This window comes from Rutilus rutilus, assembly GCF_951802725.1.
Source record: "Rutilus rutilus genome assembly, chromosome: 20".
Taxonomy (NCBI): Eukaryota; Metazoa; Chordata; class Actinopteri; order Cypriniformes; family Leuciscidae; genus Rutilus; species Rutilus rutilus.
This window is the reverse complement of record NC_140225.1, coordinates 19,345,663-19,369,585: the sequence shown is the minus strand read 5'-3', so window position 1 is coordinate 19,369,585 and position 23,923 is coordinate 19,345,663. Positions and strand designations below refer to the sequence as shown.

At 38.4% G+C, this 23,923-nt stretch overlaps 1 protein-coding gene across 2 annotated transcripts in view; it reads right to left on the bottom strand.

The window, feature by feature from the left end:
• Positions 1-23,923, bottom strand: part of macrod2 (mono-ADP ribosylhydrolase 2) — a 578,061-nt gene that overhangs the window by 186,857 nt on the left and 367,281 nt on the right. For both annotated transcript variants that reach the window (XM_084391152.1, XM_084391151.1), the window contains exon 6: positions 3,303-3,424. In XM_084391152.1, coding sequence (XP_084247278.1) covers positions 3,303-3,424 — 122 coding nt within the window. The remainder of the gene's footprint in view (positions 1-3,302; positions 3,425-23,923) is intronic.

Sequence of the window (23,923 nt, the reverse complement as noted above, 5' to 3'; positions counted from 1 at the left end):
CACATGTGGGCCGCAGCACATGTTCAGATCTCTCTCTGCCTCAGGGGCTGTCTTTGGGCTCTCAAGAGCAAGGATTAGCTCAAGAGCTCATCCAATTCCCATCTTTTGTTGCACATGTTTATTTATTTTTTTAAATTTCTCACGTCTCAAATCTCCTTGTAATATTCCGGCATCCCACTAGGGGAACTGTTCCTTTTTTTCTAGAAACATCCACTCTGACTTTCTAAGTGACAGATTCACCAACGAGTTTAGCACTAATCTACCAGGCAAGTGGTCTGGAACCTCGGCTATAAATCAGCCGCTGACACAGACCATAAAAATAGGGGAATTTTTATAATTTCACTGTATGCAACTCATGGTAAATGTGCATACACTAAAGCACTTGAGCATAACAGCTAGCAAAACTCACCGGACAGACATCAGTCAATCAAAATGGGCAGCAGCGTTTTCTCTGAATGTCCACAATAATCTGTAGCAGCTGTCTAAACATGTCCCACCGAACCGGACCTGCCTTAGAGTAAAACCAGAGCCCTGTTTAACGTCAAAATGTGAATTATTGAATAAATAAATAGAGAAGGGAAGCTAAATGCATGTGTGGAATGTGCATGTAAGAGAGGGCGGGTACTAAAAGTACTGCTTAGGGAAAGAAATATAGAGCGAAGGATGCACGACCCCTTTCCTGGCTTCTCTTATTCTACATAATAATTCCTGTAAGAATCTCTGGGATATGTTTTGGGAGTAAACAGATATACTGTATATCCCAAACCCCAGACTCATTCATGACCTTCTACATGGGCTGCAGCAGTGAAGGTCTGTGTACGCCATAAGATAACACAGTGTAAACAGAATTGCTAATTAGCATTTAACTCCCAGTCACTCGTGGCAGCCATGTGCATTTCTCGCAGCCAAAAGTGAGTTTGCGCAGCCTTAACTGCACGATTCCACCCTTGTAATGATGAGGACAGCAGACATCTCCATCCTCACAGAGTGATTAAAGTGGTCCATCAAGTCCCGAAGTTAGCGATTTGTCCCGCAAAGACTGTCTCATCATGGCTAATTGTGAGAGATCCTCTCAGGGGCCTCTGCTGGTCTGGATGGAGGATCTGATTGGTCTGCCTTGTGCACGGCCCCTCTGGTTGTGGCCACCATGGATTAAAACAGATCCATAACTCATGCGCACCAGATGGTGGAGATAGGGTCAGCAGCTGGAGCAGTGCACGATCAGACTCTACATCTTCCTGGTCCAAAGCTGCTGGTTTTTGGCCAGCTTCATTAAAGCCTGAGGTTGTCTGGTAATTTACAGAGCGGAGAAACAATCTGAATATAATTGTCATACGGAAAATATGAGCCTTATCAATTCAAGCTGTTTCTATGGCTATACGACATACAGTAAGCATGGTTCTTTAAAAGCTAGCACGCAAACCAAAGCCTTTATGATTCTCTAAGACTAAAAAATCCACTGTGGTGGGTAACACATATCAACACACTAGCCAATTTGGCGGGTTATGATTCATAAATTATGTTCTGTCACTTTGCATGGCATTGCTATCAGAGCCCTTCCCCTAAAAGGAGCCTCAAACATTAGACAAAAAAACAATACGTAAAGAGCTGTTCAAAATCATGCAGCACCACCACAGCGTCACTCACATAGTTGTCCATTGAAATACAACGGTTTAGGACCAATATATGTTCGTACTGACTTCACCCAAGGAGATTGTGTATTATGCTGCTTCTTTTTTTTTTTTTGCAACAAGTTTGTTTTTGTGGCTTGAATAAATACCGTTACATAGATTGAGTTTTATCTTTCTGTTTGCGCTGTTTTTTTTTTTTTCATATACCTTAATTTAAACTTATTGACGGCACTTTGTTCATTCTTGACGTGAACTTTAGCTTGTATTGCGATGAGATTTACTGATTTGGTCTGCCGCCTTGAACTTGAGAACGCGAGTACAGAATGACACGACAGTTGTATGATGAGCCTGCCTGTGAGATGTCCGCTGCGCTTCTCGTCTGCTGTGCGCCCAGTTAATGTTGTTTTGAAAAGTAAATTAATTACATTGGCTATTAATCCTAATTCCTTACAATTAAAGCTATCTTTTGTCGTTTTATCAACATTAATGACAGACACAAATTAGGCTGCTGTCTTTTTAAGAGCTAGCATGGATCCATTTTACAGTTACATATTTTTTTCTTTCTCAACTGTTTATGTATATGTAAGGCATAACCAAGTGCGTTTACGAGGATTACTAGCCAAGACCAGAATTTTGACATTATTTTGTGTGTTCTTGACCGTTAAAGCACTATAATCCACAAAAAATAACTCAGTTTTGTTACTCGCAAGCTGTTTGTGATGCGGCTTTACTCTATGTATGCGTGCAGAGAAAACCATCTCTCAGAGATCACGTCTTTTTAATGCTTTTATTGATCAACATGTCATTTTCAATGATTAAGATTAGATGCCTTTTCCGTTTTAGAGTAAAACTGGCTAAAATGAAAAGTAGCAACAGATCTTTTCTTCTGTATTGTGGCATACAGTACAGTGAAACGGACTATCAAAAAGAAAAAAGAAATGTAGGGCAGGTACTTGGTTCTATCTGGACTAAATGACTGGAAAAGTCCAGCATATGTCACCAGAGAGAAGTCTGATGTTTTACTGGAAGATTAAATTATGACATTTTGATTAAAATTTTGAATAAATAAATAAACATGTATGGATGAATAGTTCACAATAAGATAAGAAAATTCATTTAGAAAATAGATAGGGTGAATTTCCATTTCATGCAGATTTTAATGAATAAGAAATGATGAAAAATGGACAATTCAAGAAATATTTTCATCAAAAGACAAAGACTTTGACTAAAACAAAACAAAAAGCATGCAAAAAATTGCCCAAGTGTGAAATAGGTTCATAATCTGGCTTTATCTAATTCATAATGAAAAATGTGAGAATTAATGCTGCTGCAACAACAACAAGAGCAACTGTAGTCACTGAGGGTGTCACGACAGGGCATTCACTAGAGCTCATGTGGAAACCAACAGAAAATAATGCCTGTTTGTCTCTTTATCTGACTTTTTTTACCCTTGTGCCCTACTGAAAAAAGAGCAGCATAGGTTGTTGCAACCATCCATCCATCAAATACAAATGTGCAAACAATGGAATGTGTCTAACAGCAACACCATCATTGTACAGTCATCTTCAAAACTATTATTGTTCACTTCAAAATTTCAAAACACTGTCTTAAGAAACGTCAACTCTGTCACATTGGACTGTTTCTAAAATCTGTCTCAAAGGCTCAACTCACCACAGATCTCAAGTTATTGTCCTTCATCAGCTTGAGGGAGGTTTTGTAGCATGATTCAAGGTCATCTTTTTGGGACTGGCCCACATTTCCTCTGGCGATTGGGCCGACAGTATGGATCACATCTGGGAGAAGAAAAAAAACACACAAAAAAAGGTGAGCGGTTTATGTCTGTACACTGCCAAAATGTAAAGCGCTGTGTATAATTCATAATGTAAATACATGGCAACGTAGATAACATGAATTTCCAATTAAAACTGTGACACTGCTTAACACCAGGACAAATCCCACATGACAAACAAAACAAAACAAAGCTTCTTGTCAGATCTTCAAAGGCAAGTCGTACAAGAGAATGACAAATAGAACTGTTTCAGAACTGCTGAGGATCATGGGAACACATCTTCACATTCCCAGTCCTACTGGGTACAAAACAGCTTATTTTTCTGCAACGCTATCATGCTACATAAACAAGAGTCAACCAACAATGACAAGAACCAACAATGGAACAATGGGACTGATTTGAACAAGAAAAAAATAAATAAAAATGCCCAAAATCGAGTACATTTATTCAGTTAATGAAATGGAAGAGCAGATAGAAAATCAATTACTCCATCCTTTTATCCTATCTATTCATACATTCATATCTGCTGGTAGCCGCCCTCCTGCTGCCTGTGCATAGTAATGTGTTGGGTTGTCAGTCAGTGGCGAGGCTGGTCTGAGGCGAGAAGGCTGAGGGAAGCGGGCTGGTTTAATTAAATCATTGCAGCGATGACAGGGGAGTTAAGGAAGCTGCGCATGAGTCTGAGAGAGAAATAATGTAGCCCTTCCTGCCTGACTTCTCCAGGCCCTGTAAGGTGGGCGGCAGAGGGCAATTCATAACAATAAATAGGTCGCTTTGCTTGGCCTGTTCACATTGCTTTTGTAGCCCTCACTTCCTTTACAGTCAACACTCCATTTTTACAGAGTGCTGTACATCATTCAGAGATTACCCCGACAGGGGTGGGTGTTGTGAGGTTTTGCGCTCGTGCATGGCTGCCTATGACGGCTGCACGCGAAAACCTCACAACACCCACCCCTGTCGGTGATTGGTTGGAACACTATTCATTTTGGTTTAGAGTGATGGTGAAACCAACTGTTTTTGTGTGCAGATCTCAGAGCCTAGGCTTCCTACAGAGACGCGTTTTTTTTTACGCCATGATTATGGGGCGGCCAGCTAGCGGATCGTTAGGAAAGATTAGATGAATGTGATAATTTATGTTTGGGCCTGAAATCGCTGATACAACCTTTAATCTATGCATTTGAGATATGGGAAAATGTGAAAAACTGCCATGTGAAAAACTGGTAAATTTGAACTTTTGTTAAGGAGCAACCCCAAGCGATTGGATGTTTTGTCAGTTGCTTGGCTTCAATTCCTGCTGCATCATGCTGAGTAGCCCTGGCAATCCAGAAATCTCATTGGTCCAAACCATGCTGGCCATAACTGTATATTAAAAATCAAATATGTTCTGACTGCCAGCTATTGTGTCACGTTACACATCACTTTAGCTTTCGGTGTGAACAGACAATTTAATCTGGCACACAGATTAACCTTAGCTCTCACAACAGTACTAGCTAGTTAATTTACAACTTTATTATATTAAAGGGAAATTACAAAAGGGTGACAGTAATCATAAAATACAATAAACAAAAGATTAAAGGTGCGGTGCACCACAGAATTCTGGGCTCTCTATCGACATCTTTGGTTGAAATTACATATGTGTGTTGTCTGAGCATGTAAAGTAGGTAGAACACTTGCAGGCCTTCTTCTTTAGACCTGATGTAAATGCACAAGGATGAATGAGCCGAAATTTCCTGCTAATTCAAATCTGATCTAAATATAAATGCACTGGCTCATTGCTATTGACAAATTAGAGCAGAGGTCTTCAATCCTGCGCCTGGAGGGCCACTGTCCTGCAGAGTTTAGTTCCAACCTGCTTCAGCACACCTGCCTTTGAATATTCAAGTGATTCTGAAGAGCTTGATGAGCTGATTCAGGTGTGTTTGATTAGGGTTGGAACTAAACTTTGCAGGACAGTGGCCCTCCAGGAGCAGGATTGAAGACCTCTGAATTAAAGGAAACAGAAACAGAGAAGTGCACCCTAAAAGTAGCTTTCAAATACATCTAAAATTAAATCTAAGAAAATTTAAATCTTAAATTTAGCCAGGCAGCCAGATAGTACAATAGAAAGAACAACGAACGGACGGACGGACGGACGGACGGACGGACGGACGGACAGACAGACAGACAGACAGTGTGAAGTGTAGTGTACAGAAAGGATATAGAACAAGGAGCGTGTTTGCATTATTCAGTCAAAGATTTCTATCTTTAGTGGTTTGGCAAATGAGAGCTGGGAGTGTGAAGGGGAGCCTGAGAGCTTTTCTCATTACATAATCCTGTTCTTTATGAATAAAAGCTCAGTCAATTATTGATGTGTTCTCACCAGTTTTCATTTCAGTTCACCAATGACAAGCTGCCTTTCAGGGTTTACACAGACAGACACATTTCAATAGTTTCTCTCTCTCTCTCTTAAAATGGGGCAATTCTAAGAAAGACATGCAGACGGTGTTAAGGGGGACACAAATAATGCTGATGAAAATTAGAAAACAACCATCACACTATTCACACTATACCTTAAAGCACAAAATTCGCAAAGCTCACTTGATAGCGTATTAAAGATTAATAAGGTGTGCACACCATAGCAATGCAATATCTGTGTGTTGATTACCTGCTGGGTCTTTGGGAAGCTCTCCTGAGACAAAATCCAGGCATATTTATTTCGCTTCACTCAGAACAGCGTACCACATGTTGTTTTGAGGCTTACAGCACTTATATCACATAATGACAATGAGACAAGACAATACTCGCTGTGGTGATATCTAGGGTCAGGGCTACATCAGCAGTGTTGCTTAAACAGCATGCTGTCCAGGGTGTGTGTGTTCTGGACATAAGTGTGGCCCCTTAATGAGGCTGTAACTCTATGAAATATCATCTCTCCCCATACCAGCAGAACCTTGCTAGCATGATGGGACCATAATGTAGCCTGCGCCCAGTTGTTTTCTATGCATAATACATGAGCCTCCGGAGCACTTGAGCAACAACCCTTCAATTAGAGGATGGAGGGCCAGAACAGACCATTTATAAATTCATGAAACTAAAGCTATGGCTGTACAACCTGTGCATGATATTTGTTTGGGAAATCTGCTTGGGAAAACCCCAAGCATTAAGTATTGATTCAGCATTAGCATTCATCTGCTGGTGTGTAAAACAAGACACGACTGACATAAAGGTAAAACTGGCCTAAAAAAGATCTTCTTGTCTATGAGATTAGACAATGCCTAGATGAAAACAATCATTAAATTTACTTATGCATGAATAAGAGCATGTTGACAAAAGATTATCATTTTTCTTGCTTGGCTAGCTCCAGAATAAAAAATAAAAAAATGCAAATGTACACTAAGAAGATGCTTTTATGATGGTCTATTTTTATTCTTTGCATTCACCTGGCAAACAAACAACACCCAGGAGAATATGTATGTTTGGAGGAGACATTAAAAACAACAACAACAACAACAACAACAATGATTGACAAGTGATTTTTCCATTCATCTCCATGGAGGCTTTTCACTCTTAACCATCTCGGCTCTCTCAGTTGAGATGAGGATTCACTGGTTCTCATAACTTTGAGAAGATATGTGTGAATACAAATGCAATTGGAGGAGCATGGGACAAATGAGACCCTTTCAGACAAGTATATAACCATGGTTAGAAAAGCGCGATTATTGTTCGAACCTTTGCCATTGTCAAATATTTGCAAAAGGAACCATACAAATGAGAAAAAAACATGGACAGATCAACCTTTGAATTCACAGAAAAGTGTGTTGATGTGTGTGTTCAGGGTTACTGGCAGGTCATAGACTATGCTTTAGTAAGGAAGTCCATATGCCCTGGAGATAAACTGGCAATCATAACCCGTAGCTGATGAGCTTCCCTGGCTGCCTTTTTTCTCAACCATTTCCATTTGACTTATCTACTGTAATTTCCCACTTGAGGCACTGAGGTGGTCGTATAATTCACCTCATAAAGATATTTAGCCAGTTAGACTGACCAGCATTCACCAGTGAGGACGGGGAAAAAGAGCCATTATCCTGACTGAGCGATACCTGTGATTGTTTTTTTCCGCTTCTGTTTGTGGGAAATGTTTCTCTCTATTGTTGCGTTTCGAGTGCTGACCGCTGAATGAACCCTCTGAAGGTACATGTTCAACAGCAATTGCAGAATCTCTGTCCATTAACAATTACCATGTTTACATGAATTGCAGTAATCTGGTGCTTAGTTTACTTATAAATACACCACACACATTTTCAGTCTAAAACTCTATTGATGTTTTTATTTGTAACAGGGTTTAAGTTCAGGGTAGAAGGAGGAGGAAATAAATTAATAACTGAATTATTGACTCATAGTGAAAAGTATTATATACATATAATACGGCCACCAAGAGGACAGAGGTGCTGTTATACTGTACATATACGCACGCACGCACACACGCACACACACACACACACAGTACTGTGCAAAAGAATGGTAGTCTACTTGGACTTGGTTCTAATGGTAGAACTAACAGCTGCTTAATATATATATATAGAGATAGATAGATAGATAGATAGATAGATAGATAGATAGATAGATAGATAGATAGATAGATAGATAGATAGATAGATAGATAGATAGTATTTAGCAGCCGTTTTCAACATTGATAACAATAAACATAGTTGAATACGAGACTTCATTCAAAAACATAAAAAAAAAATTTACTGCCCACAAAATATTGAATGGAAATAATATAATTGAAATTAATTAATTGAAAAAGTAAAATTTAAATGAGGCACTAATGTAAAACAGTTATTTTCTGGGGTGATGCTATTGATTATTGACGTCCATTTAACCATAACGATTGTTATTGTCGTCTTGTCCATCTGTAGTCTACATACTTATTCTTTTATTCAAGTGCCGGTCACAAATCGATGCACACATATAATGCAACTTGCAACATGGAACCATGCAATACTGAATAATACCAAGGTGCATGCAACTATTGTTCAGGCCCCCTCTCCGAGCATTAGTGTAGCGTAAAATAGATGGCGTTGTTTGAATTTGAACTAAAGCATTCAATCATGCAAATGAACACAGCTTCGCTCATAACATCTTTTGTGTAAAGCGGACATACCTCCTTTTTCTCAGCTCTGTTATTATTTTGCAGTGTGGAATTTAATTTGCATAGATTTCAACCACCAAATAGCTGGTAATAAATAAATAATTGAACAGAAAAAAACAACAACAGACATACAGAGCAAGAGAGAAACTCGCTGTCATCTCAAACTTGTCAATGCTGAAAGAAGTAAGAATGGAAAGGAGGGAAAAAACGTCTCCTCGTACAGCCGTCAAGGGTTCTTTTTACGGCAAGAGCAGATAAGAACACTGAAAAAAGGACAGGCTCACTAGGTGTGGTGAGCAATCACCCTCAGGAAGATGTGTCTGCCCCGCACCTCAACTCAATCAACGGGAATAATGCATACAATCACTTCACAATGAGTCTGTCAAGGGCACTTACATAAGAGAATTGGCCCAGGGAGAGCGTACGGCAAGGGCTCTGAATATGGATGCCTTTTTGCTCACTTTACTCGACTGACCTCTCAAGCATTTCTTCTTTTCAATGCCTCGGTCTAATCAAGCAAGCCGAGAGACTGTTTTATACGTGGCGGCCGCCATGAGGACAGAGGTGCGGGCAGCGGGGACTTATCTTATTCCAACGGACACAAGCCACCGCCCATGGGCTACCGTCAACAGCCATTAATAATGGAAAGCAGGGTCTCCCGGTGCTACGCTCGGAGGGCCGAATTCCTCTCCTTTTCTTGTTGTAAACTCTGTGGGGAGGATGGAGACCAGAAAAGATATATGGTTTCAACATCCTAACACTGCGCTCGGTTTATCTCGAGGCATTATATCTGCTTTTAACATATATGTTAACAGCACAGTTCGTCCGAAACCTGAACCACATGTTTTGTTAATACTCACAATGATAATGCGAGCCATCCGGGCTCTCTGAAAACATCGTCTGAGATCGATTTAACATTTGAGTATTTGATCCTTTGATGTGTGAATTTAACCTAAATGAAAACCAAAGCAAACTGAGAGGTTCTGGAAGAAAAAAAGAAAGTGAGGTGGGTGAAAACATGGGTGAGAACTTCGGCAGGAGGGCCTCCCGTCCGTCGCTTTGATGGGCTGCGTTTTTTAAAGCTCTACGGGGGCAGGACGGATCTTTCGTTCGGCACAGCCCCATTCCCACGTTTCCTGCTTTACCGCCACAGCGTGCGACAGGTATGGCAGCTGGCGTCGGTGAGGTACATCAAACGTCACCTTCAAACAGCCGGCTTGAGGGAGACTAGCACGGCTTCTGTTCTTACAGCCCCTTTGTAGCAAAAGATGCACCACCAAAGGGACGTGCACACATCAAAGAGACAAGACACCTTATTTAGATGTGCGAGCTGCTTTGGCAGAACTCGCACATAGTCTATGATTGCTATTTCTAGACTTTCTCACACAAATATTATTCTCTGTGCTGACAACACAGTCAACAAAGGGAGATTAAATGAATCATTCTCCTGAAAATGAACATTCTGACATTAATTACTTTTCAAAACATGGTCTTTTTTTCCCATAAAACACACATACAAGTCTTGCAAGTCTTAAGTATTTCAAACAACAACAGATCATATTGACCATGTGCTTTAAAGTTTTATTAATATTACTGTGGTATGAAGCAGGGCGAGGCCGAAAGCTGTGGGACATTTTTAGCTTATTATTATGATTATAGGCCACTGCCACTCCTTTCGTTTTGTTGCTTGTTTATTTTACAATTAAAGTTGGATTTAATGTCCGCCTCCTTCCCTGAACTTGAACTTTGTTACAGTTACGTTTGATCACTTAAATTCACATTATTTTATTTCATTCTAATAAAACAGCCACAAAATGCTGACTATTGATGAAAACTATTACAGGTCACTTGATTTGCCGAATTAAAATTGGGGTAACGTAGCGCTGTTTTACTTGGTCGAAACAATCATGCTGAAAATGCATTTGAGTGTGTTGAAAGTTATGTTATAATGTTACTCTGTGCGATCGCTCAGCGGCTGGTATGAGACACTTGTTGCACATTGCAGTAAGCAAAATCGATAATAGAATATCATATTAATAAAAGTTGGATGACTTGTGCTGCTAAATGACATGCAATTCATTTTAAAATATATTGTATGGCAGAGAAAATGGTGTATTGCTGTTCCAAATAAAGATCTTTCTAATTATGCCATCTCTGAGGCATGATACAAACATGTCATTCGCTGTGAATCAAGAAAACAAGAGATTTAAACAATAAGACTATTGTTTTGTATATAGTAAGCAATATTGTAGTACCACGCTACTGATAACCAACTGCAGAAGAATGCAAGTAACCGCAGCAACTGCGATATTCGCCCTTTCTCTTTTTTCATAAGTCTATAGCCTACCCTTCTTGTTTTGAACTTCGTCCATGTGTATTGAATTTTAAATGAGTTAATAATGATAACAAGACTGTTTATCATGGTGATTTGTACAGAGGCTTCGTGGATTTGCACTTAAGCCTAAACAGACAATGAATGAGAGAGATCGACTGAGCGCTTGCGGTTACCTGCGTCTGTCTTTGAGGTCAAGTCATATATATTCGTGAAAAGGTTGCCGTGTCCAAGGAAAGCAAAATATGTGTCGTATCATCCTTTTAACGTTTAAGGGTATTTACCATGAATGGCGCCGTCAGCGCTGGTCAGCATTCCACAGCGCGAGGAAGCCGCGAGAAAAAAAGTCACGCATTGAATCAATGCCATTGGTCTCTAATATAGTAAGTGAAGCATTAGCGTCAACGTTACCCATGCGACGCATTGCTGGTCAGCTGAGCCTTGAAAAGTGGATCTCAAAGTTAAAAATAATTAACACCTTGTTTCATTACATCTATCTTTTAATGATTCAGCATTTTTGAACGTATTCGTAGAATGAACGGTTTAATGACTCACTCAAAGACAGTCCGTTGCCGTAACAATGTAACTGCGCGCTGAGTGACAGCCTTTCAATGCGCAGAGACGATGTTTGGTTTCGGTTACATTGGTTACAGAAAATGTCCTCGTTTTTGTGCATGTTGACCACATCGTAACACTTATTTATATAGCAACAAATAAATCAAAATAAATAAATGGCGATAATACCGCATATCGCGCAAATGAGCCACTCAAAATTACCGCAAGGGGAATTCCTTCACCGCGACAGCCCTAGTTAAAATAGCTGATTTATCTGGATTGAAACATTGTTGGAAATATTTGGGATGATGTAAATACACAAGTCAACAAAATATATAACAATTTATTGGATATTTTTAATCCAAAAATCATCCATATTGTGCATTTAAAAAGACCCTGGATATATTAAGCAGTACAACTGTTTTCAACATTGATAATAATAATAAATGTTTCTTAAGCACCAAATCAGCATATTAGAATAATATCTGAAGGATCATGTGACACTGTGATTAATGATGCTGAAAATTCAGCTTTGTCATCACAGGAATAATGAATATTATATTTAATTAATATATTCCTTTATCGTACAACATTCCTTAAGATATTCTGAACACCTTTTCGATTGCTCTTAGATGGGCATAGTAAATAATTAAGCTCAGTGCTTGTTTTGCTGACCTCCATGTCTTTTTAGATGACAGTTGTGGTTAGGGACTGTGCCAACTCTGGGGCCCGGGTCCCCGATGAACTACAGCGCACATCTGAGAAAATGAGAGTCAAGACTAATTAAGATATCGCAACAGCAGATTAAACAACGACAGGGCAGGCAGGCACTTCCACTGAAACCTCAATCCAAACTCTGGCTGCAACCTTGTGCACCCAGATAAACACTCAGGAGAAAGGCAAGATCTTGCGGCAAGTGACAGTGATGTAGCAATGAGAAACAACAAATGCACTGAAAAACACAAAGGATTTTCGGAGCTAACGCTTCTTTGGCACGTTAACACAACTTATTACATTTTACACTATCATTACTTTTAAGGGGGCACCTGCTCATTCATCGTGGTGCATTTAAATCTTAGTTAATTTGGGAGAGAAATGAGGCTCAGATGATGGATTGGAAAGGCAAAATTAGATCTATTAGAATTCAGAGGAACCGCCAGACAATAATCAAAGTACTTTCATCCTACTTGGTGCAATTATCTTTGCACTTAAGAATCAACAAAGCACGTAATGACTTTCGATGCAAGTCGTGAGGTGAATTCAGCCGTCACAGCACGTAATGGGTTAACAGAGACTGCTAACTTGCTGACTGGATTGCTGGCGTATTAGTGGAGCATGTGCGCACGCGCACGCACACACGCACGCACACACACACGCACACACAGACAATATATATAGATAGATATATAGATAGATATATAGATAGATATATAGATAGATAGATATATATAGTCTGTTCAATCATTGACTCTGTTCAACCATTTCAGGCACCACAAAGAATAATTCTACAGCGGAAAACCTTTTTAATGTGTTCACGTCTACACTAAGACATTTCTGAGTCAACAAAAGGCTTTTCGCACAGCAGGAAACCATTCCAATTTTCAGCATTTATTTTTTCTGTTAACTCTCAAAGAGGACGGCCAATCCAAGCCACATGCAGAATTTGATATGTAAAACCTGACTGTGAAGCTAAGACAACTGTAGCACTGCATATGGTTAACAAGAGCTAATCCGATTAATAACTAAGAAAGGAGAGTGTATGTATTGTAGCATGACACAAAAGCAGGTTTTCAGTTACCAATGCCATTGTAGAAATGAGCTAGAGTCCAATAATGGTTAAATCACTCAAATGAGCAGTACAAAATGGTCATGTGATCTCAACATGGCAGCCCCCATGACTGAAACATCCTTGATCTTTTATAGCAACTGCTAAACGATATTTAAAAAAAAAAGAAAGAAAAAAAAAAAAAAGAAAGAAAAACTAAAATAATAATAATTAAAAAATAAAATAATACATTAAATATTAAATAAAACAAAATAAAATAAACAAATAAAATAAAATAAATGAATGGGTTGTTTGGCTGTTACATGTATTACTTCAGATCTCAGTTATTTAGGAATGCACATATTTTTGCCATGACATCAGATAGATGATCTCTTAAAGGAAGATGATAAGCTTTTGTTTTTCCTAAATAGCCTGGCTTTAATAGCAGATTTCTTCAGCAGAATGGATTAGGTATGACAGCTCATGTAAGGCTTTCCATGTTAAACCATGGAATGGTTGACCTAAATCTAGGGAGAGGTTAAATGTTGCCATGTGTTGTACGAGCACACCGCCAACTACTCAGTGCTCGGTGTCCTCTAAAACAGACACTGCATTTACTTTGCACTTAACATCCTGATTGTGATTTGTGAAGCAGAAACCAATGAACTAGCAAAAGCAGATTTTAATAATGCCAATAACCATGTTCTTAATAGGCTTAAATTCTGATTGTAAAAGGCATTGTTAGACCATTTTACTGCTCTCTGAGTCCCAGAATTCCATGGATCTGTAACAGGTCCTGCATTTTTTTTTCAAATCACTTACCACAACACAAATGTGTTTTTTTTTTTTTTTTTGTATATGCAATTAGCACCTTCAAAAAAGAACGACCCCCCAGAGAATTAAGGGTATTTAAAAAATCAGAGTTGCAAAATGGCTCGAACAGTAACATTGCGTGCAGAGACACGTGCACACAAGCAGCGTGGCAGTTGTACACAGAAATAAGTGTATTGATTCAATGTAGAAGGGAAGATGGGTGTGTAGAATAGTCTGAAATATGAAATAACGCCATGCATGAGCAGACGTGACAGCTAGTCCCATCTTTCACACTTAAAATAGACAGCCGGCTCAACACTGACGAGACGAGTTATTATTGATTGCCAGTCAATCATCATAACATGAAAAATACACATCTGACACGTGACATTCATAAATCTACTTCTTTGAGTGGTTGATGCTGGTTAAGAAACTACATATATAATGTAATCCTTACACAATATCTAAGGTATTATTACATGAATATACAAGTATAAATAAATATATTTATTTATTTAATATATGTAATGTTTCATTATAGGGGTGTGCATTGGCACTGCCCTCACGATTCGATTCGATTACGATTCACCAGGTAACGATTCGATTCAATTCGATTCTACGATGCATTGCGATGCATCAGAATTCTACTGCACACAACAAGGCAAAATTTTCATCAGTCATGAGGCAATACAAGCAGTCAGATATTGAACAACAGATTTTATTGGCTATGTGTGTATTATCACTCTCCTGTATCTTTGACATAAATGTCATTAAATAAAATAAAATTGAATGGTACAGGGTATTGGATATGGCATTTTCAAACCTGAAAAAGAAAGCATAAATCACTGCTTTCAGTGCTTTGAATGAGAAATGTTTCTCTTCTCTCTGCTTGAGAACCATTTGAAATTAAATTTCAACTTTATTGTCCAACTCAAGGCCAGAAAATAAACAGTGTAAGGGGTGTAACGGTTCACAAAATTCATGGTTCGGTTCAATACGATACACTTGTGGCACGGTTCGGTACGTTTTCGATACAGCAAAAAGAAAGAAATGCCAGAGAAATTTCCTTGATTTTTTTTTTATTCTTTTTTTATTAGAACTAACATCATAAAGTATGAATTTTTTTTTCTTTGAGCAATGATGGAGCTATAATTGACTCTTCGTAGGAGCATATAAAACAAAACAGCTCCTTGAAAAAAATTAAATGTAATATTTTGTGCTTATAAACAAATGTTTATTTTAGTTCAGATTAACATTTGAGGGCAGCAATGTTATTCATAATGTCGAAATAAATCCGACATAACGTTACTTGAAAGCATTATAGCCTACTATTCCTGCCAAACTTCCAAAGTTGCAGTTAATGTTACTACAGTAAATCCATGGTGAATATTGCAGATCTGTGGACACTGGATAGTTCATTCATGTCACAATGTTTCTTCCTGGTTTCCACGTCAGCGCTGTTTGATCCGTTAATAACGGAGAAATGTGAATGTTTCTCACTAGATCTCGCAGCGATGTTATTACTTTAGTGGCGAGTTCAAATGCTTTCTTTACTGGATCTCTTAGCGTTGTGTAGTATAAGATCGGCTCGCGCTGCGTTGCATGGTCTAACTGATAAACAGTCCGTCACGAGTAGCTCAGTTTCGTTCCGCTTACATTGCGTTTGCCATTTGATGTTGTGGTCGCGCCAGCGTCTACATTATGAGCGCGCTCGCGACGCGCTTACATTTGAAATAACCGTTCGGTTTGAAAATGCGTGCCTTGTACCGAACGGTTTAGTACGAATACGCGTAGCCTACCGTTACACCCCTAAAACAGTGACATAATCGATTATGGCACTTTGCCGCATCGATGCTGAATCGTGCATGCCCCGCATTGCGATGCATCGCCGAATCGATTATTGTTGACACCACTATTTCATTATATGTGTATTAAAGGGATAGTTCGCCCAAAAATGATATTTAAGCCATGATTTACTCACCCTCAAGCCGTTCGAGATGTATATGTCAATCTTTTTTCAGACGAACACATTTTCAGTTATTTTAGAAAATGTCTTAGATCTTTCAGTGGTTAGAATGTGAAGCAATGGGGTCCAGCTGCTTCAAGACCGAAAATGTGCACGCATCCTTCACAAAAGTAATCCATCCGGCTCCAGGGGGATAAACGAAGGCCTTCCGAGGGTAATCCGTGCGGTTTTGTCGTAAAAATATACATATTTAAAACTTTATAAACGAAAATAACTGGCTTCCGGTGGCGGTCGGCGCGCGTTCATGGAGATAGAAGCGTCGTGACGTAGAACGAACGTGACAGCGCAGCCAGAGAGCAGAGCAAAACAAAACTCTACGTTCGTTCTACGTCACGACGCTTCCTACGCTACGTTCTACGTCATATGCCAGCATCCATCGCCGTGAACGCGCGTCGACCGCGACCGGAAGCCAGTTATTTTTGTTTATAAAGTTTTAAATATGTATATTTTTACGACAAAACCGCACGGATTACCCTCGGAAGGCCTTCGTTTATCCCCCTGGAGCCGGATGGATTACTTTTGTGAAGGATGCATGCACATTTGCGGACTTCAACGAGCTGGACCCCATAGCTTCACAGTATAACCACTGAAAGATCTACAGATGGTGGACAACCAGAATGCCTAATACCGCCGCGCCAGCTGCCGCGGCGAAATCACCGCGGCGAAAATAAACCAGCCGCATTTCAAAGTCGTTCCCAAAATGACCACCAGGTGGCGCAAAGGGACATTGTGCAAAACAGCAGCAATTGCCGTATTTTAAAATGTAAGTGGGTTAAATATAAAACCTTAAGCCTAATAGGCATATTTTTCATATATATAAATAGGCCTATAAGGCTACAACAGAATAGAACCGAAGATAGAATCAATTTTAGAACTGAAAAAATAGAATCAAAAGTTAAAAATAGAGACGATATTAGGAGCAATGACGCTGAATATTTTTACTATTCTATTGAGGAATTAGATAAATGAAGAGCTCTGGTGAGCGATACAATTGCATTGTAATTTATAGTGATTTCAAAAGCAGTCCTTAAAAAAAAATAATAATACATGGAGTAGTGTGGCATAATTTTTGAGAGATTACGCGGAACGCGTTTTAGTTAAGATCCTGGTTTCAATGCCCTTAATGTATATAGGCTAGGCTACTGCTTTAAAAAAATGTCACAACGCGTTTTGAGATTGTTTTGAATTAAACATTGAAGTTTAAAATGTAGTGTTTTGGCACACCAGGCCGAGTGGCGTTACGCATTGTTCAAAAATCCGGTTTTATTCTGGCATGTTGAATTGGCGTTAGAATTTTGTTTTAGATTTATTAGATTTAGATTTTAGATTTCGTTAGATTTATTTTTCCCATAACAGCTAAAATAACTTAATATATGCCTTGTCTTAATATGACCTACTTAATATAGGCAATAGGCATATAATAGCCTATATAATAAATTAGCAAAACTTGGCCACTAAATATTTAATTTTCAATTATTTTAATTATCACAATTAAAGTTTTAATTTTATTAAATTGAACAAGCGCAACAATCAGCATTTAATCAAATATTCTAAAAGATGTATTATTAATAATAATGTTATTTCAACATAATATTTCGTTTTTTCGACATAATATGTGTGCGTGCAACAAGCAAGATGTGTATTTGTAAATCCGGTGATGCGTGCATTGATTTTTATCAATAAACAAGTGTTTTCTGACAGTGTCGACTGCAAAGATGAAGTTGACGATCGCCATATTTGTAGTGAACGCACCTAGAGAGAAATGCACATAAAGACATAATCAGAGAGTAGCCTTTTTCTTTTCGTTTTGAATTATTTCGTTTGAAGACATTTCAAGCTCTGTGTATTTTATGTATTTATCATGTCTGTGTGAGGCATACGCTGAGTTTCGTTAAGTTAGGAGGATGAGATGCGCTCCAGCTGACGTGCAATGCAAGTGACCGCGCGGGCGCCTCCATGATTAGTGTCTGTTATATTTGCTTCTCTTACTTATTAAATATTAAATATTTTAACAAATATGATACTAAATAAGATTATTTAATGGCTACAACAGTATAGTAGGCCTATAGACTCTATTTGTACAAATTGCTGCACATTAATTTAATTAAATGAAACCTTGTAACGAATTCACATTGTAGGGTAGACTGTGTACAGTTGAGACACCTTAAATAACTTGCGTTCGCAGCAAGCACAAGTTGTGATTTTTGCTGTGCACTTGCATAATTAGTGTCAGCTGGGAAGGAAATATAGAGACCAGACCTCTTGGAACTTTAATTGAATACATAGCGTTGGTAAAGCATACTGAAATTACATCCCTACAAATTTATTAGGCCCTACTGAAAATAAATGTATCGAATTTAAGCAAAGTAGCCTAAATGTTAAGACTGTAAGCCCTTTGCTTTTTTACGTAGCCTATAAAGGATTCTTATAGCCGACTTTGTGTTAATATAATTTGTAGAGAATTTTTTTTAACTCAAACATTAACACTGAAATAAATGAAACTAAATTATTGTAAATTTTTTTGGCACACCACGACGAGTGGCGCTATGCATTGTTCTAAAGCCAGGTTTTATTCTGGCATGTTGAATTAGTGTTCGACAAACGCGGCTGCGCGTTCATTTGAATGAAGAGCGCTTCTCGCTCGTGTGAGCGAACACACACTGGAACGTTAGGGCATGTCGCAACGAGTGAATCGTGGCCGAGTGGTTGAACTTACGTTACGATCATTTAGATGACACGGGTTCGAATCCCGAACTAACTTGGACTACTGATATTTGTATATTAGCCTATTAATGCATTTTATAGTCTATTGTTGATGCAGAGAGATTTGTCTAGTTCTAAAACATAGTTTTTTGCTTATAGCCTATTTACAAAATAAAAATCACCATGCATTTCCATTTTACACTAAGGAACAAATATTATACAATGACTTTACTTCTGTAGCCTATAATAATTCCAATCGTAATTTCAAAAGCAGTTCTGTTAAAATTTGTGTATATATATATGACGTTTAAACGACAAACAATAAAATCAGAACCAGTATTCTGTTGCGTTCATGGGGCTCGATGGTGTTTTAAGCCCCCAATGGCTCCTTAGAGGCAACTAACCCTACCCTCAACCTTAAACCTACCCATCCCCTCGCTGCCTGGAAGGCGCCGTTGGGGGCTTAAAACACCAAGTGCCGTTGGTTCCAGTGGCAGTAATGCATCCACGGCTTTTCAAAATGTCACAAAGCGTTTTGAGATTGTTTTGAATGAAATATTTAAGTTTATAATTAAGTGTTTTGGCACACCACGACGAGTGGCAAACTCTTTGTTTTGTTTTGCAAACTCCGCTAGCCTGTGGGGGGTTTGGAGAAGGCAATAGTTGCTTTATCGTGGGGGTGCAGGACAGACCCACTAAACATTGGACGTCGGATAGACGTGCAGATCATGTCTATATTGGGTCCGTCGGTCCATGACCAATTCTGGACATCTATTCGACGTCCAAACTAGGTCCACTATTTGGACGTCCAACCATGACCCAACTTGGACGTCATATAGACGTTCAACATTGGACCTTTGAACTGGGTAATTTTTTTCGACGTCCAAACTAGGTCCACTATTTGGACGTCCAACCATGACCCAACTTGGACGTCATATTGACGTTCAACATTGGACCTTTGAACTGGGTAATTTTTTTCGACGTCCAAACTAGGTCCACTATTTGGACGTCCAACCATGACCCAACTTGGACGTCATATTGACGTTCAACATTGGACCTTTGAACTGGGTGATTTTTTTCGACGTCCAAACTAGGTCCACTATTTGGACGTCCAACCATGACCCAACTTGGACGTCATATTTACGTTCAACATTGGACCTGAACTGGGTAATTTTTTGGACGTCTATGACAGGTGCAGGAAATTTACATGATTATTATAATTTTTTTAATTTACAAATGAAGAGCTCTTTTCCAAAACGCGAGTTTGTCGTGTCATTTTGCTGTGTAATGAACCTATTCACTGCTCCATCCATGTTTCCAAATTGCTATATTTAAAATGTAATATATTTTTAAAATATTTTAAAGGTACTGCAAGATGCTCGTGATCCAAGCGCCGAACCTATTTTTAGCCTAAACGCGATAATCATAAATTATCTCACTCTCTCTGTAGCTCAAACAGTAGAGCGTTGGCACGTGGAGCAGCAGATGATCATGAGTTCGAGTCCCAGGTAAAGCAAGGTGTGTGTGTGTGTGTGTGTGTGTGTGTGTGTGTGTGTGTGTGTGTGTGTGTGTGAGAAAGAAGCTGCTGTTTTGTTTGAGAGCACTGAGCGCGATTTATTGTAAACAAACTTTTGTGGATGGACGTCGAAAAATGACGTGCGGAAGACGTCGAAAAAAGACGTCGCCTGGCGTTACAAAACAACCCCTTCAATGGACCAAATTTGGACGTCCAAAAATTACATGAAAATGACGTCACTACGACGTCACATTGCGCAGTGGGGAGGTGTTAATGTTCCGTCTTTCATATGGAGAGTGTCGGAGCCAGCCTGATGAGCAGGCAAAGGCAAAATTCTTCTAAGGATTAATCTCAAAATCTCCAAAAGTCCATATGTAGGCCCTATATCTTATTAAATTATAAATATTGTAGTTTTATTGATTGTATTTAAAGGTTTTCCACACACAATTTCAATTTAGCAGATACAGAGCTCTTTAATTCGCGACCCACCTCGTTTTATTGTAAGGTGAATTCAGCAAGGCATGCTTTATCTTTGAAGGAACAAAAGCTATTTGTTACAGTTTTTTCTTTCGTGATTTGTGTGGATGACACAGCGACATACAGTATTATCAGCTGTATGGTGTTTTTTTACGCTGAAATGCTTAATTTCGAGAAAGACCCGCCGCGCGCAGTGAGGGAGACCAAACTTACTAAAAAAATATCCAGCGCGAGAGAGGCAAAGAAAAACACCTGTTCTTAATTTATGTTGCTTTGCACTTTTTTCGTTTTGTACCGTTTTAATTTTTTTTTATTTAGCTGCAATTTCTTTGACAATAGAAATTTAAAATGTTGCAAGAATAAGATTCTGTGTTTCTTATTTTGCATCACAAAGGGAATAAACTCTATCAATGCAACCCTGTTTAAATAAATAAACTGACACTTTATTCGTACCTTGAAATGTGCGATGGGTTTTCAAACTTAATTAATTTTCTTTTTCTTTTACATTTTCATTGTTTATTTTTTAATTGAAAGCAATACTGTATTAAAAGTATTTTTCTGATTTGTTCGATCTGTTTTGAAAAATGTCTTCCGTTGCTATGGCCGGGTATCACTGTCAGTCATCTCAATCTCGTGAATGATTCACACACACACAAAAAAGCGGCTCAATTGGAATGTTGCAAATTTATGTTGTAATGTAGGCTACAATTGATAATTAAACAAGATGATTGACTTTAATAAACAGATGCATATTTAAGCATCAAGAACGGAAAAACATAAACACTGTCGGCTACACTGAGATTCGATCTCAGATCGTTTGAAGCTCCGAAAGGCTATTGTTAATGAATTGACCACAGAGCTATCGTCTGAATAGAATAGTTGAATAGTTATAGCCTACTACTCGGTCACGAATTTGTTTTGTTTTATTTTGTTTGAAATGGATTTTTACATGTTCTGCTTTCGTTAATGTTAACCAATTCTGTAGTAGCATAATAGGCCTATATTTTTTCCCTAAAAGTTTGTTTTATTCTCTGCTTTGTTTGTTTATATTTTTACATATTCAATCAGTCTCATTTTTGTTCAAATAATGAAAAAAGTTTTTTTTTTTTTGTTTGTTTGTTTTTTACAAGATCTTGCGCCACGTTTTTTTTTATTTATTATTATTATTTTTTAAATAAACAGATAGGAAACTTACCTTTTAAAATGCCGCAGTTGCTGCTGTTTTGCCCTGTCACTTGCGCCACCCGGTATAGCCTAGTCATTTCGCGAACGACTTTGAAATTCGACTGGTTTATTTTTGCTGCGGCAGTAATAGGCATTGTGTGATTGTTTATTTGATTATTTATTAAAGAATTCAATTGATAATCATAACAACATGTAAGCCTATTTAATTCTGAATATAACAAAGAATGCTTAAACCGACTAACATCGGTTAGTAACTGCAAGTCCTGAAAATGTTTTAATTTTACGGTAAATTATTTTAATTTATTTCACTGTTATGTTTCAGTTAATAAATCTACAAATTAAAATAAAACGAAGTATTGACAAGTAGCCTAACCTATTGACATAGCCTTTCTAAATTATAGAAAAACTGGGCACACAATGTTAATGTGTGTCTGCTTTGTTTAAATTTAATGAATTTTAATTCGTTTAACTACAATATTTATCTTGAATTTATCTGTGACCTCAGCTCAGATTACTGCCGCGGCAGATTACGTCATAAAGAGAATAAACTGACACTTTTCAAAGTCTGTGATTACAGCGCCACTCAGCGGTAAAAGGCAGCAAATACACATCCCAATTTTGCCGCCGCGGGAACGGCGGCGGTAAAAGTCTCATTCTGGTTGTCCACCATCTGTAAGACATTTTCTAAAATAACTGAAAATGTGTTCGTCTGAAAAAAGATTGACATATGCATCTCGAACGGCTTGAGGGTGAGTAAATCATGGGCTAAATATCATTTTTGGGCGAACTATCCCTTTAATATACAAATATATACACTTTAAAATGTGTGTGTATGTAAACTTTCCATTGCACAAAAGGTGGAAAAAGCTTCTTTAGAGTATATGTTCTATATATTAGGCAAGAGATGTCAGTGGTGCGCGCAGGACCGGTGGGTTGTCCTTATAATTTGCTTCATGGATGAGTGGTAATAGAATTCAGCGTAATCAGCCATGAGGTTCAACTCCTCTACCTACCTCTTATCAGGCAGGCTGGTTTCACACAGCTGTGAGTGAATAAAACTAACAGGAGGGAGGACAGAGTCCTGTGGGGCTCAAGCGGTTAAAGCAAGCCCTGCTTCTGCCCTGTCCACAGGGGCGGCACTGTACCCACTCACTGGAAAGAGAGTCTCTCTCCACCGTCACACACTTAGCTGCCGCTTGCATGTTTGTTATCAAAGATTACAAAACGAAAACGAACACACCCACTCAGGGCCAACCTGATCAAACCCTTGTTGTCATGGTGACAGAGTTCTGTCACGGTTCCCTTGTTGATTGAGGCTCTCGTAAGAAATCATCCTTTTTATCGTTATTGGTGCATGGACAATTTGTTAAGTAAATGGCAATTACTTTAATATGGACACAGTTGTTAGTGCATTAATTTATGCTTCTTTCAAAAGGGATTAGGGTTTTCTTAATGATAATTCATGGACCTGGATTAGGAGCAAGAAAAAAGGTGTGGGGGATTTTCAAAGGAGCTGGAACACTCAAAAGAAAATCTATTATGTTTATGACTATTTAGCATCGTGCAAAATTTACTAAATGTAATCGGTACAGAACAGAGGCTGTTTAGATCCTTATCAGATATAAAAATATGATACTGTAACTACAAGCATTAGGTGTAAATCTCTAATGAGTATAATCACGTGACAAAATATACTATGTTTGACCAGAGAGTAACGCAAAATAAGATGTTTAGTGGAATGTCCAAGCTTCTCTTTCCCACACAATGAAAGTGAACAGATACCAGAGACAGTGGTGGTCAACATTCGCTTTCATTGTTCAGAGAACATAGCATGTTCACTTTGATTTCATGTATCTGTCCCTAAACATCACAACAACAAAAAAGCAAAATAGTCACTTAAATCGTTACAGCCCCTTTCTATTTGAGATGCTGACAATACTGAGCTTAAAGGTGAATTCTAAATGCAAAAGTCTATGCATTTAAACTATTATCCATTAACC